At 45.6% G+C, this 18,474-nt stretch overlaps 1 protein-coding gene and 1 long non-coding RNA gene across 3 annotated transcripts in view; one reads left to right on the top strand and one right to left on the bottom strand.

Moving 5' to 3' along the window:
* Nucleotides 1-18,474, top strand: part of GHITM (growth hormone inducible transmembrane protein) — a 296,117-nt gene that overhangs the window by 173,437 nt on the left and 104,206 nt on the right. For both annotated transcript variants that reach the window (XM_078643354.1, XM_078643353.1), the window contains exon 6: nt 9,848-9,956. In XM_078643354.1, the coding sequence (XP_078499480.1) occupies nt 9,848-9,956 (109 nt within the window). The remainder of the gene's footprint in view (nt 1-9,847; nt 9,957-18,474) is intronic.
* The window catches only part of LOC144754973 (uncharacterized), a 99,863-nt gene that overhangs the window by 18,421 nt on the left and 62,968 nt on the right, over nt 1-18,474 (bottom strand). The gene's annotated exons all lie outside the window — the stretch shown is intronic.

Raw genomic sequence — 18,474 nt, 5'->3', positions numbered from 1 at the left:
GTAATTCGTTCAGCCGTTCGGTGGGAGTGTCAAAGCGTCAGAAACTCAAGTCGAGCCTCTGAAGACGAGCGTAGGTTCAGAAACGCGTCAGGCTTTCAATCGAGACATGAGAAGCTGCGGACTGGGGTGCGGTGATGTCTTTTACCCGTTTGAAACGAGGGCTGCTGGATGAGTGCATCCTTAACCTGTGGGTACCTTGGAGCTTTCATTTACATGCGGCGGCCCGGCCGCGAAGGGTGCACCCCCCGCAGAAGATCTATGGGGGTCACGGGTCGGAAGTTGCCGAACCTGTTGTGAAGCAGCAGCCGAGGGATCTATGGACATCTGCATCCCAGGGCCCTTCCAGGGCTATGAAATGGCAGAATACGCACCCATACAGGGAAGAGACACGAACTGCAAGTCCCACAAGGCAGTGCGTTCCATCTCACACGAGTTCGCTCATCTGAGGGCGGTTAAATAGTGGGAGTGTCAAAGCGTCAAACTCAAGTCGAGCCTCTGAAGACGAGCGTAGGTTCAGAAACGCGTCAGGCTTTCAATCGAGACATGAGAAGCTGCGGACTGGGGTGCGGTGATGTCTTTTACCCGTTTGAAATGAGGGCTGCTGGATGAGTGCATCCTTAACCTGTGGGTACCTTGGAGCTTTCATTTACACGCGGCGGCCCGGCCGCGAAGGGTGCACCCCCCGCAGAAGATCTATAGGGGTCACGGGTCGGAAGTTGCCGAACCTGTTGTGAAGCAGCAGCCGAGGGATCTATGGACATCTGCATCCCGGGGCCCATCCAGGGCTATGAAATGGCAGAATACGCACCCATACAGGGAAGAGACACGAACTACAAGTCCCACAAGGCAGTGCGTTCCAACTCACACGAGTTCGCTCATCTGAGGGCGGTTAAATAGTGGGAGTGTCAAAGCGTCAGAAACTCAAGTCGAGCCTCTGAAGACGAGCGTAGGTTCAGAAACGCGTCAGGCTTTCAATCGAGACATGAGAAGCTGCAGACGGGGTGCGGTGATGTCTTTTACCTGTTTGAAACGAGGGATGCTGGATGAGTGCATCCTTAACCTGTGGGTACCTTGGAGCTTTCATTTACACCCGGCGGCCAGGCCGCGAAGGGTGCACCCCCCCGCAGAAGATCTATGGGGGTCACGGGTCGGAAGTTGCCGAACCTGTTGTGAAGCAGCAGCCGAGGGATCTATGGACATCTGCATCCCGGGGCCCATCCAGGGATATGAAATGGCAGAATACGCACCCATACAGGGAAGAGGCACGAACTACAAGTCCCACAAGGCAGGGCGTTCCAACTCACACGAGTTCGCTCATCTGAGGGCGGTTAAATAGTGGGAGTGTCAAAGCGTCAGAAACTCAAGTCGAGCCTCTGAAGACGAGCGTAGGTTCAGAAACGCGTCAGGCTTTCAATCGAGACATGAGAAGCTGCGGACTGGGGTGCGGTGATGTCTTTTACCCGTTTGAAATGAGGGCTGCTGGATGAGTGCATCCTTAACCTGTGGGTACCTTGGAGCTTTTATATATATATAACAGCTCCAAATCCTCACAATCCCCAGCCGGGTAAAGGAAAACAGCACTCGCGGGCACAGCAGTATCTCAGCAAGGGGTTTATTTAGAACAAACGCGTTTCAGGAGATAAACTCCCTTCGTCAGTATTCACATCAGAGAGCCAGGGGCGGCACCATTATCTATGTTTGTAAAAATAATCAAGACAAACAAAGGACTAAGCCCCAGGCACAATATTGCGCGCCATCTTGAAGTGTGCAATATTAACACAAGTCCCAAAAAATTGCTAACTGGTCGGTTAAACCCAAATGGCTGCCGTGTATCGGCATAATTACATTCTCAAAAGTCAGCCACCTATAATATACAATCGGAAACATTATAAATCCGACCCTTGTGGCCTCGAGAAAGAAACGCTGCAAACACAACGTTGTCACCCGACAATCACATATTCACTGTGTATGGAACGGGTAGATCTTGCCGTGGATCGGCTATTGCAGCCCCGTAAGACTGCTCAACAAAGGGTATGAACCAAAACAGAAGCAATTTATAGTGGCAAGTGTGAAACAGTTCAATATAAGCTTCTTCAATCAAAAATCCGTATTTCTTTCAGTCATAGTATATACATCGAAACATCTTATTATACAGTTTGACACTCATAACACTCATAACACTGATATCCATATTCTAACCCAAGTGTGAGGCCAGTTCTTCTCCCATGTTCAGACCTCTGGGCGCCTTGGTCTCGAGATCAATGATATAACGAGACTCTAGTCTCCTAAGTGCCAACAATCTATTTCCTCCTCTATAAATAAATATATATATATATATATATATATATATATATATATATTTAACACCTTGGCTGCTAAGGGGTTTTCCTGCTGTGTGCTACAATCTCAGATTCTCCATTGTTCATGACAAGGTCAACTCGTCATAAGCACAGGGCAGGTAAAACCCATGACGAGTTGACCTTGTCATTAGCATGGAAGTGGATATATATATATATATATATATATATATATATATATATATATATATATATATATATATATATATATAATATGTACACACACATACTTTGTCTTGGGTACATATCACATGATTTATACACACAGTGAGATAGTATACATGCTAGGTGTTACTTGCCCTAGTATCAGGGATTTAGCACTGCACTCACACTCACACACACACACACACACACACACTCTCTCTCTCTCTCTCCCTCCCACTCTGTGTCCCACCGACTTTGTCGTTTGTACCTCTGGGTACGATTGGTTGGTTGACTACCTGATTATGCGCCTGCCTCTTTGCTGCATCATGTGTGCTGTTGGTAATCCCATTCCTTGGGCTTTAGCTTGGCTGTGGTGTGGTTCTCACGATACAGTCTGTCTCCTTGTGTGTATCCTATCCTCCGCATACCTGTATCTCCTGGTAGTCATGACTCTGTATATGTCTGCATGGTGACATCTGTCCCCTCACATTTCATTTACTGGCATGTAAATAAATGTAAATGTCAAGGTATTTGTAGAGCGCACTGCCACCAAGCGGTTTCCTGGCGCTATTACTCATACCGCTGTGGAACCCTTCCTGGCTTTCCCTGTGAAGTGTCCACTCCTGGGCACCCCCAGGGTGAAGCCAGGCATCCTAGCGCTGTTGGGGCTGGTGTGGAGGTTAAGCAAGCTATTGCCCAGAGTTGCAGCGTGGGGCCCATGATTAGAATAGGCACTGAGGCGAGAATTGTCAGGTCCGAGGAAATTTAGCCCAAGAGCCGCCGAGGCGGGAATTGAACCCTGGTCCCGGGCAAGAACTCTGCATCAGGGTCTGCCGCTCTAACCATTGAGCCACACTCCTCTGTGGTGTATATTCAGTGGGTATGCTCTGCGATGGCATACTTTCTTGTCCCTTTTTCTGCGACTGTCTCTGGCGGATCCATGGGATCCGGTGCTCAGTTTACCGTCTTTTTGCAGACGTTTTTAAACTTTCTTCCATCCTGCACTGCCCTTTCTGGTTCTATTTCTTCTTTCGTCCCTGTCTGGCCGAGCCGAGGAAGGTTTCGTACCGTCCTCTGACAGATTGTGGTGCCTTTGCCTCCTCTTGTTTATGCTCCCTTACAGGGCTTCATAGGTCTGGTGTCAGCCGCGCTGGCACTGCTGTTCCCACCGTGATTAGTCAATGTTATTGACCGTTAAGTTCTCTTGGAACTTGGTGGGTTTCGGTCGCAGACCCTCCTCCAATGGGGTATGACTTTGATATCTATTCTAAGTTAAGGAATATGCGGCTACATGTCTCTATCACATGAACAAGTTACTTATCTTCAGTAACGATGTATCTGGTAGAGACACAGTCTAGCCGCAGATTCCTTAACGCCCACCCATCCTCGCCGCTCTGCGAGGATCTTTCCAGGTGGGGTTCTGCCACCTCGCCTCCTTACTAGCGACCTTGATCTTCCTGAGGGGTGCTCTCGTCACCTACCTCTGGGGCAGGGTGTGTCATTCTGTTTTGGGCACATTGGTCCTCCACCCATTCTCGTTTTTGGGTGGCTAGGTTCTGTGTTTTTCAATGCTGCTCTACCTGGGTTCCTCCAGCGTGGAGATTCTCATGTTTTCCTACCCTCCCTCCGCCCTCGTCTGTTTCTCCCCTTTTCTTTGGGGTCTCCATGTCTATGCTGCAGTCGATTGGGTTGTGACTCTATTTGACAATGCTACAGTTCATAGGTCACTGTGGGTGGTGTGGTGAACATTCTATGTGGTTGTTCAATTCTGGTCACTTGCTGTGTGTCATGTTGTTCCAGTCTCGTGGCCCTTTACAGTTCCATCCTGTGGTTACAGACTGTTTTTTCATACAGTTCCATCCTGTGGTTGCAAACTGTCCTTGGTTTGTCATGCCACTTGTTTCCACTGCCGTTGCCTCTTAGCTCTTAGGGGGGGTACAGCTCTTTGCTTTGATGGGACTTTTGCTGGGGCGGGTGCTCTGTTTGCCCACTTCAGTCCCTACATGTCTTGAGTACTCTTTCACCATGGTGTTGTTTCTCATTCTAAGATTTCTTGTCATTGTTTCAAAGATTTTTGTTCTTTTTTGGCACACTGTTCCTATACCCTCTGTTTTTGTCATGGCTCTGTGTTGTGGCATGGAAAAGTTTCACTGTTGAAAACTGACGTCAGCACGCCGGTATGGGGTCCTTTTATGACTCCATTGACGTCACTTCCGTGGACGACATCAGGACGGAGCCGGGTGACGGAGCCCCCCCTGGCGTGCAGAGGTACTTTAGGGGAAAAGGTTTTCCGGATCCAATCTGATGCCTGGGGATATTCTAAGGAAAGGACTCTGCGGCTAGACTGTGTCTCTACCAGATACATTCTTACCGAAGGCCATTGATGTATAAAAAAAATGGTCATGAAGACACAGCGCTCAAGGGAGGCTAAAGAATACATACGTTCCCCTTCTATGTACTACCTAACTGATACATTCACATCAGTGTGGAGAGCTCCACGAAAAAATTCATCATTGGCTGGAATAGCCCCAGTTTATCCAGAGATTTGATCTGTTCAACAGATCAAAGACACTACTCAAGTCCATGAATGCTAAAAAGATAGCCCTCGCTCGAATTCTAAAGCATTGCAAAAGTTTGAATAAATGTTCTACTGGAACTACTGTCAGCAATACAAGCCAATCTCACATCGCACTGTATTTCACTAAAGCGCTCACCCAGAGCGAGAGAGAGAGAGAGAGATATATATATATATATCGCTTATACATCCTGAAACATACACAGACTTGCAAATTCATTGCACGGTATAAATTTGGCAAAGTATAAGCAAGCAAAATCAAATCAAACCCAGTTGCACGTATAACACAAGCTTGAGTAGCATGGTAACTTTTAAAGGTATTGATGCTTTCTGATGTATGCAACCAAATTTGAGCTCCCCATTTAAAGTCCCTTTTGGATATACCCATTCCCATGGATCGTGGCTCACTTTGCCACTGGATTCAAGCTAGCCTGGCTCATGAGGGGTGTTACCCCAAAACCAATCCCAGGTTGCTTGTTTCCGGTCTAGGGAAGACCTGGCTTGGCAGTTCGGGCTGGACTGTTGCCATGAGGAACAGGGTCAAGACTTATTTGCATGTGGCTGCGTCTCAACCGGGGTGGCGAATTGAGTTAAAGAATGATGATGGATTCAACCCAGATCTGTGACTGGGAGTGAGTGTCTGAAAAGTTTCAGCGCTCTGTCCGTCATCTCCTTGCGTTTGCTTTGTTCGCCCTAAGTTGGCTGGTTATGCTAAGTTGGTGGGTCCCTTGCTTACTTTTCGCACTGGATTCAAATTAGTCTGGCCGATGAGGGATGTTACCCTGAAACTGGTCCCAGGATGCTTGTTTCCCGTCCAGGGAAGACCTGGCTTGGCAGTTCAGGCTGGACTGTTCCCATGAGGAACTGGGTCGAGACTGATTTGCCATATGGCTGTGTCTGAACTGGGATGGCGAAGTAAGCTAAAGAACGATTTTATCAAGGCTAAGCCAGAAACGGAATTCAGTGAATAAGTCGTGGTGGAAAATTATGAACCCCTGCAGCAATGAATGTGTTTAAGACCGGATCCTTCATTCGAAACTGCCTTCGCTGACCGAGAGAAATACGGAGCTGCCCATTCCCTGCCCACTTTACTGGTCTGGGGTTTGCCATAGACGCTGCTATGGAGGCAACTCTGGTAGGAGCCTTTGGAAGTACCATGAGCAGCACAGGAGATTGATGTGAGTTGACCCAGAGTGCTGGCAGTAGTATAGATGATGTACCTTTTCTCACGTCCCATTAAGGACCAAGGCAGGGAAAAGGTGGCAATGAGATGGTGACTACCAAAAAGATGAGGGTGGAATCAGTGGCATCCATGAGAGCACTGGAAACGTGAAGGGGGAGATGGTGCTGCGCTGCTGGTGCCAGGGAGTCATCCAGAACTAGGGAACACCTAGTCGGTAGGTTGATACAGTCCATCATAGGTACCAAAGCACAAAAATGATGGCAGATCATATGGGTCAGGCACTGGGAGGGATAGCTGTTGGAGACACCTATAGATTCATTGACGGGTGGCAGCTGGTGGCTGTGTAAGAGGGCTTGCAGCCTCAGACCCAAGGCGAATGGGAGGTAAATACCTTTGTCAACTAAGATGGTGACCTGCGAATGGTCTGAAAGACAGCATGGACTGATTAATTAGTGTGTTCTTTCTTGAGGAAAGAGGGAAGCCATAAGAAGGTTCATTTAACCTACTTACTTGCAGACAATTGTGGCCATACAAACCATCACAAGAAATGTCCCTTTTAAGCAGTGGCAACAAAATAAACTATTGAATTTGTACCACAGTGTGATAGACCGCTCTGAGTATTGAGACTGCACCACATACAGAGGCTGACCTCTGCTCTGTGCCCAGCAAAACCGGCTGTAAAAAGCACTTTTTTAAAAGAATCCCTGAATGAGAGTCCTGAACTCCACTCTGCAAATTCTACAAATGTAAACTAGGCAGGCGCCTCTATCCATCACTGAAAGAAGTGCTACCTGTCATTCAGAATTGAAAACCGATTTGCAGCACAGACTAGACATCTATTTACTATAAGTACATTTTTAAAACGTTCCAACAGGTTGGGACCATATACATCCTTGTTCAAGAACAATCAACAGACATCAGGAAGATGAAAAAGATAAAAAAGCCTAGAAAAGACAAGAAATTATTGTAGAGTGGTCATATATGATGGGTAGGTGAAATGGATGTTCTTTGGCCCGCAATTCATATCCAGGATGGAGTTTTTATATTTCGACCCAATGTCTATAGTGAGGGTGAAATGGGTAATGCTGGTGCCAGTTCAATTAGAGAGATGGACAAGACCGGTGTGTCCTCTCTTGTGATTGTTTTTTGCCTTAATGCTAGAATCATTGGCAGAATGGATCCATTGAAATGCTCTAATTGGCGAACTGTGATGGCAAAACCCATTGAGTGACTTTTCTGTATGCAGATGATTAACTGCTATACAGCCAATGCATAAGCTTTATAGCCTGCAGAATTTGTTGCTGGGATGTAATTGGTATTTTCACCCTGGGATGAAAGTGGGATACAAAAGGCGTACAATGTGTTGACAAACTCTGAGCAGAGTTCTGAATGGCAGACTTACAATAATTTCGACATCTGCATGTCCCGCACTCATTAAGAGACTGCATTAGGGAAGATGAGATTTCTGATGGTACCCAAGCTGTTAGCACACTTAATGTCAAGAAAAGGCAGTCTTGCTGACAAATAGAACTCTGCTCTATATTACCATGGGAAACCAGAGTGGCCTAACATCCAAATGGGATACAGAACTTGTAGAAATGGAGGACTTGGAAGTGGAAGGGGCATTACAGCGTCCTCAGGCGGTCGCCATAAGGGCCAGTTTTAGGCAAGTACAAATCAAAATGCAGCATAGGATATATTGCACTAATACAAGACCTAAAGCTAATGAGGATCCAACACACACACCTATCTGCCTTAGAGGGTGTGGATTGGAGGGTACCTTCTTTCAAACTATATGGCTTTGTCCTAAGGTAAGGAGATTCTGGGACAGTGTAAGTAACTGTCTCAACACAATAATGGATAGAATGCACTCTGAATCTAACTTATGTTGTTGCATTGGTAATTTGGGTTCATGCCTGAGGTCCCACCCTGATAAACTTCACACTAACGTGGTGTGGTCCAGGTTGAGAAATGATTCTATGAAGGCTCCGGGTGCCCTATTAGGTGGGAAAAGAAATGGGACTATGAATGAGAGAATAGTGACGATCTAGGAGAGGGTGTTAATGACCAGTTATCACAAGATTCATCCAGATTGGAATTGAACAACAAGTACAAATGGATTCCTACTGAGTTGAATACCTATATGCTCTGTGTAAAAAAAAAAAAATAATATGTAATTCATGGTCGCTAACATAAATAGCTTGAGTGTCAGAACTACAGTTCAAATGTATCACTAATGTATGTGCACTGAGTCGATTTTTAAATTAAAATGTCTTCTCTAAAAACACTAACAAATTGTGTTTTAAAAGATATGTGCCATTCACTGATAGTGGAAAATAGATCCCTATTTTTGCCTATAGTTTAGCTATTCTGTGTGTCCTTCAGAAAATCATTGGTGCCAACTTCAATTTCGGGTCATCTTTACAGGACATCAAGCAGATTTTTTCCCTATTTAATAAAATTCATTACAAGCCACTGAATCCTTCAACTACATACAATTATTTTCGACTGCCAGACCCACAGTATGAAACAAATCAATCTTCAAATAAAAAACAAATACATTGTCTTCTATGTTAAGAATATTGAGTTGAGTTTTGACTTCCAATGAACAGCCCAAGTGTAACTTAGCAATAATGTAATTTGGGACCATTGCAAAAAAGTAGATTTTTTTATGCATACTGGGGACCTTTAGAAGTGGTGCAATGTTACGTCAGAAATCAATATTTGCTTTCTCAAAATGTGTCAAAAGTGTTTACTCTCATTCTGTCACATTTATTCCTAATTTGGGTTATTGTTACTCTCTATCGTGTATTCCCCTAACACCTATTTCACCTTTTTACCATTTGAGGGCCAATTACGATTTTCGACCGAATCGGTTTCGGAATAGTTTCCGACCGAATCGGATACTGCGAGTCCGACCAATCAATTAGATGCTTTCCAACATTGTTCGGTCAGACTCGTATTGACTTCAATGGGAGCCTGTGTTCTGAACAAGAACACAGGCTCCCATTGAAAAAAGGGGTGATTGCGGAAAACCTTGCACCCTGTGGTGGGTACCTCATGGTGCCTGCCACATTGTGCGTGGTTGCAAAGAAGGGTCCCTTGGGTACCCCCAAGGGCCCCATTTGAAAGGCTCCGGGTGAAGGGGGGTCTGCTACGGGCCCCCAAAGTTATATTCCAACATCCAATCTGTCGGAACAATCGATTCGGAACGGCTGTCCGAATCTGACATTGTAATCGCTCAGTCAGAAAAGCAGTCCGTTAACCTGAAGGAGCCTGCTCTGATTGACTCTGTTCCTCCGAATGTCATACGGAACCGACACGGAAAGTCTGAAAGCTTTCTGAACATCATAATCGGTAGTTCGGAAAGCTTTACGAATCAGTCAGAAAGACGGATTCGGCAGACTCTAATCTGATTCGGAGCCTTTCAGAATTGCATTGTAATTGACCACTTAGTTTTTTCAGTTTGGAATTCGTTCTGGTTTGTACAATGTATGTTTAATGCCTGTTCATGAACAACGTAGGAGGTATTGTAATAGAAGTTAGCAGGTTACATTTTGGGCACTAACAGTAATCTGTCTTTTGCAGGCGATTGGCGCAACATTTGCAGCAGTGATTGGAGCTGGAATATTAGTTAGGTCCATATCCTATGAACAAAGTCCTGGTGCCAAACACCTAGCCTGGATGTTGCATGCAGGTATTTTTATTTGTTTCTTTAAATGAGGTTCGGCATCCTGATACTTTACAGACTGATTTCCTCATTACATCAAATTGTTTTGGGTTGCTGGCTGCATAATGCACTGTTGGGTCAGCTTTTTTATTTGTGGTTCAACTTCATGGTGCGTTAAAAATATAAAATGTGCTTTTTTGAACACATCTCCTTAAACTTCACTTGTAACGTAAAATCTGGAACAGCGACTGGTTTCCACAGTACCATGAACGAAGATGTTTTTGTGTGTGGGACCTCCATAGTTCCCAATACATTACTGAAAAAAAGGACATGCGGCAGGAATTTATATTGAAATTGCCATTCTGCATTGGTTGGTCCCACTTACTCATTCCAATTGGCACCACGTTGGTGTATAGTGTGTCCCAGAATGTAGAGCATAGAGCGGCTCTAATATTGAGAACACTTTATTATATGACACTATGTTACAGGAATGCGGATAATGGACAGGACAACTTCCAGTTTTTTGGCAAATGTTTACCTACTGCTCACTTGTATCGCATCAGTCCGCAAGAAGTCAGGTGGTGCAATCGGTCCTCAAAGTCTTTCATCCATCTAGCCATTTTAACCCCATCATATTTCAACCAGACAGTACCACCACAATTTTCTAACTGAGGAAGCATGGCAGAACTTGGTGTTCGAGGCATATGAGCTGCAGATTACACACTTTACATAGATCGCCACCTTTTGTCCTGAAAAGTCTTTGGAAGTCACGAGGTAGGTGACTCCTCCTTTGGATTACAGTGCGCATGGGCATTGGCTCCATCTTTAGATTGTTTTTTTCCGCCATCGTGCTCGGATGTGTTTTCTGCGCTCCAGTTTGGAACCGATTCTCCTTCGGCACGCAATCCTCACCCTTTTCGACGGTATTGTCTCAAACGCCTTTCCAATTGACGTGACTCTTCACAACTTCAAAGTCTTCAATTCCGGTCGTCATCGAAGGCCTTCGGGCCTACCTAGGCCTTATCTTCTGGCTAATGGAAAGGACGCCATTCAATAAGTGTCCTCAATGGGGGTCGAAGTTTCCCCACACCGATCTACATGAGGTGTGCAACCTTTGCCTATCACCGGAGCACGAGGCCAGAGACTGCTCAGCTTGCGCCTACTTCCGCTCCTAAAAGACGATTCGGGACCGATGAGCTCGAAGAACTATGGCTCGCTCGTCATCTTCGATCCCAGACGTCATCTTCAAAGATGACGTCGACGTGCCAGAACAAAAGCGAGAATATGGCGTCGACAGCAACTCCAAGGCCGACCACTCCGACGTCGTGGACATCACTCCGGCACAGCGGGTTGTAAGTACACACGTCGACCCCGACCCTTCCTCGACACCCTCCAAAAAGGCTTCGGTCACACCCTCTCCTTCGGGCCCGGGTGCACACCGAGAGACTGCTTCCCATGCCCCACCTTCGAGCTCAGCAAAGAAGCCTAATAAGCCTTTAGGCGACTCAGGCTCGAGTCAGCCTACCCCCGGTGTCGGCACACACCTACCGGCACCGAAAAAGAAGCCACCTTCCTCCTCCACGCCAGCTGCTTCCACATCTAAGCACTCAGTGCTGAAGACTGGCACCGGCTCCTCGGCGCCCAAACCTCACTCGGAGCCGAGCAAAATATTGCCACTGAAAGGACCAGACACCCATTCCTCGGAGCCGAAAAAAGCCTCGGAACTGAAAAAACCACACGTTCCCCTGGCTAAAGACACTGCAAAAGAACATGTTTCAAAGCCAAAAGATGCTACTGGTTCAGTGCCCAAAAAGCCTACGGAACCAAAGACCTCGGCACCGAAGGATCTACCTCACACAGACTAACTATTTCATCCAGATCCTACACAAAAGACTCTGGTAAAAGATCCCAAAACTGGTCGATTTACTCTTAGTTCTGAAAAACGACCATTAAACACGCCTGCACCGGCTCCTCATCCAAAGAAGGGACATTGCAACCTCTCCTCCAAGGATACCTCCTCCACCTCCTCCACCTCCTCCTCCTCCTCCTCCTCCTCCACCACATCACTCCCCTACTCCATCTCCTACTCCATCTCCTACTCCATCAGATAATGATGATGACTGGGATAACACCTCTGATGGCACAGGGTGTGGTGCAGATAATGAGCCACTAGATAATCCTACTCCTCCTGGCTCACCTGACCCTTGGGATGATTATAGCACACCACGTCCCTAACATGCCACAGGATGACATATACCCCTCCAGGCCTTCCCCACCAGAGGACACTATGGGATTTAACCAACTTGTCCATATAGAGCTGCCCAATACCATGGGGTTTACCTACATACTGACCCAGTAGAGGAAGATTTCCTTTTGGATACCTTTGACACCACACAAAGGTCCACCTCAATTTTACCCATGCTTAAAGGTGTCATTAAGCATGTGCCAGATGTCTTCAAAGATGAAGTTAGAGCTCTAATCATCAACCCCCGCATTGACAAGAAGTATAAGGCTGCCCCCTCAGACCCAGCCTACATTGAGGCCTGCACCACTAGACTCCCTTGTAGTCTCCAACCCAAGCAAAAGAGCCAATTCCCAAACATCAGGTGAGGCTCCCCCACCAGATAAAGAGTCTAAACTCCTGGACGCCTCATGCAAACGAACGGCGTCACAGGCGGCAAACATATGGCCCATTGCCAATACTTAGGTACTACTAACAAGGTACGACAGGGCACATTATGATGAGTTAGAATCCATAATGAAGCACCTTTCATACAATTACAAAAATAGGGCCAATTAATTTATACAAGAGATTAAAACCATCACCATTACCTCCATTCGTTGTGCCCTAGATGCAGCGGATACTGCTTCAAGGGTGATTAATACCAGTGTCATTCTGCATAGGCATGCCTGGCTGTGCATTTCAGGTTTCAAACCTGAAGTACAAAGTGCCATCCTCAATCAACCCTTTGATGAGCAACACTTATTTGGGCCTAATGTGGACGTATCCCTTGAAAAAATGAAGAAGGATACGGACACAGCTAAATCTATAGGAGCCTTGTAGTAGCAAGCTCCGTGACGCTCCTTTCGTCGCTCATCCTACAGAAGCACCACCAGAGGCTACTCCTCAGATAGTCCCTCTACTTCTTACAAAGCCCCTACCCAATCCACCTACAGTAGGAGCTACCAAAGAGGGGATTACAGGGGTAACAACAACAAAGGCAGAGGCAAAAATAACAACTCCCGCTCTGTCTCCATCCCTGCCCAATGACTTCCCTCCACATCCCCCATCACATTCCACTCCATTTGGGGGAAGACTGCAACAATTCCTTCCTGTCTCGACCAACAACACATCAGACAGGTGGGTGCGACAAATAATTCAATCAGGTTACTGTTTTGAACTAAAATCTACCCCCCCCAAACATACCACCCAAACAGCGACCAATGTCACAAGAACATTTGCTTCTGCTGAGGCAGGAGTTAATATCCCTCCTCCAAAAAAGCGCAGTAGAACTAGTTCCACCACATCAACAAAACAAGGGAGTTTACTCTCTGTACTTTCTTATCCCAAAAAAGGACAGCTCTCTAAGGCCTATTCTAGACCTCAGACCACTAAACCTGTTCATACAATCAGACCAATTCCATATGGTCACACTCCAGCAGGTCCTTCCTCTCCTTTTACAAAACTACTTCCTTGCCACTATAGATCTCAAGGACGCCTATTTCCACATTCCCATTCACACAGCGCACAGAAAGTATCTCAGATTTGTACTGGACGGTCAGCACTATCAATTCAAGGTACTCCCATTCGGAGTCACAACAGCACCAAGAGTGTTTACCAAGTGCCTAGCAGTGGTAGCAGCACACTTAAGAATACCGCACATTCACGTCTTCCCATATCTCGACGACTGGCTCATAAAAGCCAGCTCATACAGTCAGTGTGTACGACACACTCACACCACCATCCAATTACTCCATGACTTGGGGTTCACAGTAAACCACACCAAGTCCCATCTGCAACCGTCCCACGTACAACAATATCTTGGTGCCACAATAAACACCTCAACAGCGCTAGCTTATCCCTCTCCTGCCAGGATAACAAATATGCAAGCTCTTCTAACAAAATTCCAACGCAACACTCTCTTCCAGCTAGAGTGTTCATGCAACTCATATGAATGATGGCCTCTTGCATATTCATAGTGCCTTATGCAAGACTACAGATGCGTCCTCTTCAAGAGTGCTTAGCACGCCAATGGAACCAAGCTCAAGGTCAATTAACAGACCGAGTGTTGGTAGACAGTCGGACTCACAACTCTCTGCAATGGTGGAGCACCAAAAACCTTTCCAAAGGCCGACCGTTCCTAGAGCCAGTTCCTCAAATAGTCATGACAGCGGATGCATCGCTCTCCGGCTGGGGAGCTCACCTACTGCAGCACACAATGCAGGGCAGGTGGACACCGCAACAAAAGTTACTCCACATCAATCACCTGGAGTTACTAGCCATATTTCTAGCCCTAAAAGCATTCCAAAAGCAAATATCTGGCAAAGCTGTCTTAGTCTGCACAGACAACATGACAGCCATGTACTACATAAACAAACAAGGAGGGACACACTCTCCGCAACTGTTAGCTCAGCAGATATGGAGATGAGCTATACCTCTAAACATCTTCCTCTTAGCCCAACATGTTCCAGGGGTACAAAACACCATAGCCGATCTGTTAAGCAGTCAGACACAACAGATTCATGAGTGGGAACTTCCTCCACAAGTTCTTCAACCGTTCTTGTAAATGTGGGGACAACCTCAGATAGACCTCTTCGCCACCCACAAAAATGCCAAATGCCCAAGCTTCGCCGCCAGATATCCACACCCGCTGTCCAAAGGCAATGCGATATGAATGAACTGGGCTGGCAAATTTGCATACGCTTTTCCACCTCTCCCACTGCGGCCACTAGTGGTACGCGAACTACAACTACATTCCCTGACTCTCATTCTAGTTACTCCAACTTGGGCCAGACAACTGTGGTACACCACACTGCTGCAACATTCTGTGGTACCGCACCAAAAGCTATGCCTGTCTCCACGCTTCCTAACCCAGAACCATGGAGAGATCAGACACCCGGACCCAGCTCAGCTCAACCTAGCGATCTGGCTCCTGAGGTCTTAGAGTTAGGTTATCTTAACCTTCCCCCTGACTGTATGAACGTTATTAAAGAAGCTAGACGTCTCACCACTAGGGCATGTTATGCAGCCAAGTGGAAACGTTTTGTAATATACTGTCATAACAACGACCTCAATCCTCTAGATGTGTCTATTCAACACATCATAGGATGCTTACTACACCTCCAAAGATGTAACTTAGCGTACACATCTATAAGACTGCATCTTGCTGCAGTTGCAGCACCCCTACAAAATAGACAACATCTATCACTTTTTAGAGTACCTGCCATAAAGGCTTTTATGGAGGGCCTCAAAAGAATAATTCCTCCCAGAGCACCACCTTCACCTGGGTGGAATTTCAACATTGTTCTCACACGGTTAATGGGACCTCCCTTTGAACCTTAACATAAATGTGAATTGCAATTCTTAACTTGGAAAGTTGCTTGCCTAGTAGCTATTACTTCTCTAAGAAGAGTTAGTAAGCTACAAGCATTGACCATTCAAGAAACTTTTCTGCAAATGCATCATAATAAGGTTGTTCTCTGAACCAATCCTAAATTCCTTCCAAAAGTCATTTCGCCCTTCCATCTCAATCAATCTGTAGAGCTGCCCTATTCATCTCGCAGCCACAAACAATCGCAGAAAGAGCTCCTCATACCTTAGATGTCAAAAGAGCATTGCTTTACTACATTGAAAGAACACAATCCTTTCGTAAAACTAAACAACTTTTTGTGTCTTTCTCACCACCACACAAAGGCAACCCCTTATCAAAATCTGAGATAGCTAGGTGGATTGTCAAATGCATACAGATTTGCTACCACAAAGCTATAAACGTATGTTATCTGTCCCTCCTAAAAGCCCATTCTACAAGAAAGCTAGGGGCTTTCAATTGCATTTTTAGGGAACGTTCCCCTAGATGACATCTTCAAAGCAGCTACATGGTCTACACCGCACACATCCACAAAACACTATTGTGTAGATGTGCAAACTAAACAACAGGCTACTGTGGGCCAGGCTGTACTCAAAACACTGTTTCAAACTACTGCAACAGATGAGGTGGTTGCTGCTAAGAGTGGGTACTGCTATACAATCTATGCACAGTGTGTAATCTGCAGCTCATATGCCTCGAACGAAAAATGCTACTTACCAGTATGCATCTGTTCTTGGCATGTAGAGCTGCAGAGTTACACACACCCACCCGCCTCCCCGGCTACCTTTATCTGTTCCAGTATTATCTTAATTAGATACAGCTTACATGAGCATCCTTCCTGTTTTTTTTTACAAAACTCCATTTCCCTGCTGGCGAAAAACAATCTAAAGATGGAGCCGATGCCCATGTGCCCTGTAATCCACAGGAGGAGTCACCTATCTCTTTTCACGACAAAAACAACTGCAAACATCCGTGCCCAACACTAGGTGGTGATCTACGCACAGTGTGTAACTCTGAAGCTCTACATGCCAAGAACAAATGCATACTGGTAAGTAGCATTTTCCTTCTGTCCATTTAGACACTAAACAGCTGAAGATAGCAATATCAAATCAGGAGATTAGTGCAATTTGTTTTCCACTTATGGACAGCACGTAAGAAAAAACTGTCGGTAGAGTGTTACAGGGAACCACAAGTGGCTCTTAAACATTGAAATACAGTGTAACAGCTTAAGGAATGGAGATTTTCGCAAATTATTCCATGCTGCTCCATGCAATGTCAAATTCCCGGACTTTGCTTCCTGGTTGTTTTAATCGGTAAAGAAGGGAAATGCCCTTTAATTTGTTGCTCAGTGAAACTCTTCATGCTGTTCCTTCGTTGAATCCGCCAGCATGCCTATCAAGCTTACCTACTCAAAAGCCAGAATTTTGCTCCCGACACCAGAATGGCCACAAAAGTGGTGGTTACTAAGGCTTCTCCAGATGTCAGATGGCATAAGAGGTTGCTACGAAGACCGTAACTCCTCTCCATGCTCCAGGGTCAGAGTCTGACTTAGGGTTTGGTAGCCTGACTCATGCATTATAGACGCTGGACTCTCCCACAAAAGTGCATGATCATTCCTAACCCTTTCCCTGCCAGGATGTGTTTACCCGTCTATACTGAAGCATTTAGTAAAAGAAAATCTGTGTTAAGTTGATCAAACCCGGGTATCTTTTTGTTCTATGTACATTCAAAGAATCTATAGGCTTGTTCCGCACATTCATGGCGATGTATTAATGCAAACCCTACATCATCTCATTACAGCTGGAAGCTCTTACAGCCGGGAGATCAATTGAAAATGTCGAAATATTTGAGTTCAAAATCCCAGAAAAAGCCAACAAAGAAAATGTTCCCATGAATGTCTAGAGGCTGACAATAACAAATATACGTGGGGCCTTCCTTGAATATGATTTGGACAATGAATTATGTACTATTAGTGCAGGTCACAAAATTCTGGCAGAATTACAGTTGATGGCGAACTGTTTATTTAATGACGGATATCAAGCGGATAGGTTAATCTGTAAAGTATCATTACTATTTATTTTTCACATCTGTATAACCTGAGGAATCGAATGTTGGAGGCCAGACCTCCTTTCTGACTGGCTAGCTGGCTGGCTCACTCGGAGAATGCTTTCAAAATGAAATTTCTGATTTACTGCAATAGTTTCCAAAAAATGGTAATTTTATCCAGTCCCCCTCGCACAGAACGTATTACTGCAAAGTCTTAACGTACATTTGGGTTTCCTTCGGTCTCCTGAGCTTGGGCATATCAGATATCTGTTGTTTTTCTTTGTTTTGTGGTGACCACAGACGATAAACTAGGTGCAGTGCATGTGGGAAATTACTAAAGCAATTGAAAACAAAATGCAAGTTTAGAGTTTATCTCTTTTAGTCAAAGTTATCAAACCTGTGCTGTATAGAAAACTACAACAACCACGCATTTTCAACATCTACACACCCTAAGGTTTCAATTGCTGGGTGCCTATTCACCTGACTGACTCAGAAAATATGCTTGTTCGTTTATTTGCTATTTTTACTCAAAACAAAGTAGTTCTTGCTAGTCTCCTTCACACATAAACATTGCTGTGCCAAACTCTGGCCCATGTCTGTTTATCCTTGGTCTCCTCGGTGCAGGGGTATCAGACTTGTGGAATTTCAGTGGGTTGAGCAGTGATCCACACACTAGTCAGCATGGACTTCTTTGGATTGGGGGGGGGGGGGGGGGGAGACAAACTTCCATGGGAATGGCTACAGTATGTGGGCTTGGGGTTGGCCAAAATGCAGAAAAATAGACCAACCTCAGCCATTTCTTCTGTGACAAACTCCTGAATGTCCAAGAAAGAACAAAATTCCTAGTGCCCAATGTTCCCACACTTTTCCAGTGAAAACAGAACACCACATTGTAGGCGGGCCTGGAACAG

Source organism: Lissotriton helveticus, chromosome 5_1 (assembly GCF_964261635.1).
Source record: "Lissotriton helveticus chromosome 5_1, aLisHel1.1, whole genome shotgun sequence".
In the NCBI taxonomy this organism is placed as follows: domain Eukaryota; kingdom Metazoa; phylum Chordata; class Amphibia; order Caudata; family Salamandridae; genus Lissotriton; species Lissotriton helveticus.
Note: the sequence above shows the minus strand (reverse complement) of the source record. Positions and strands in the feature narration are given on the sequence as shown.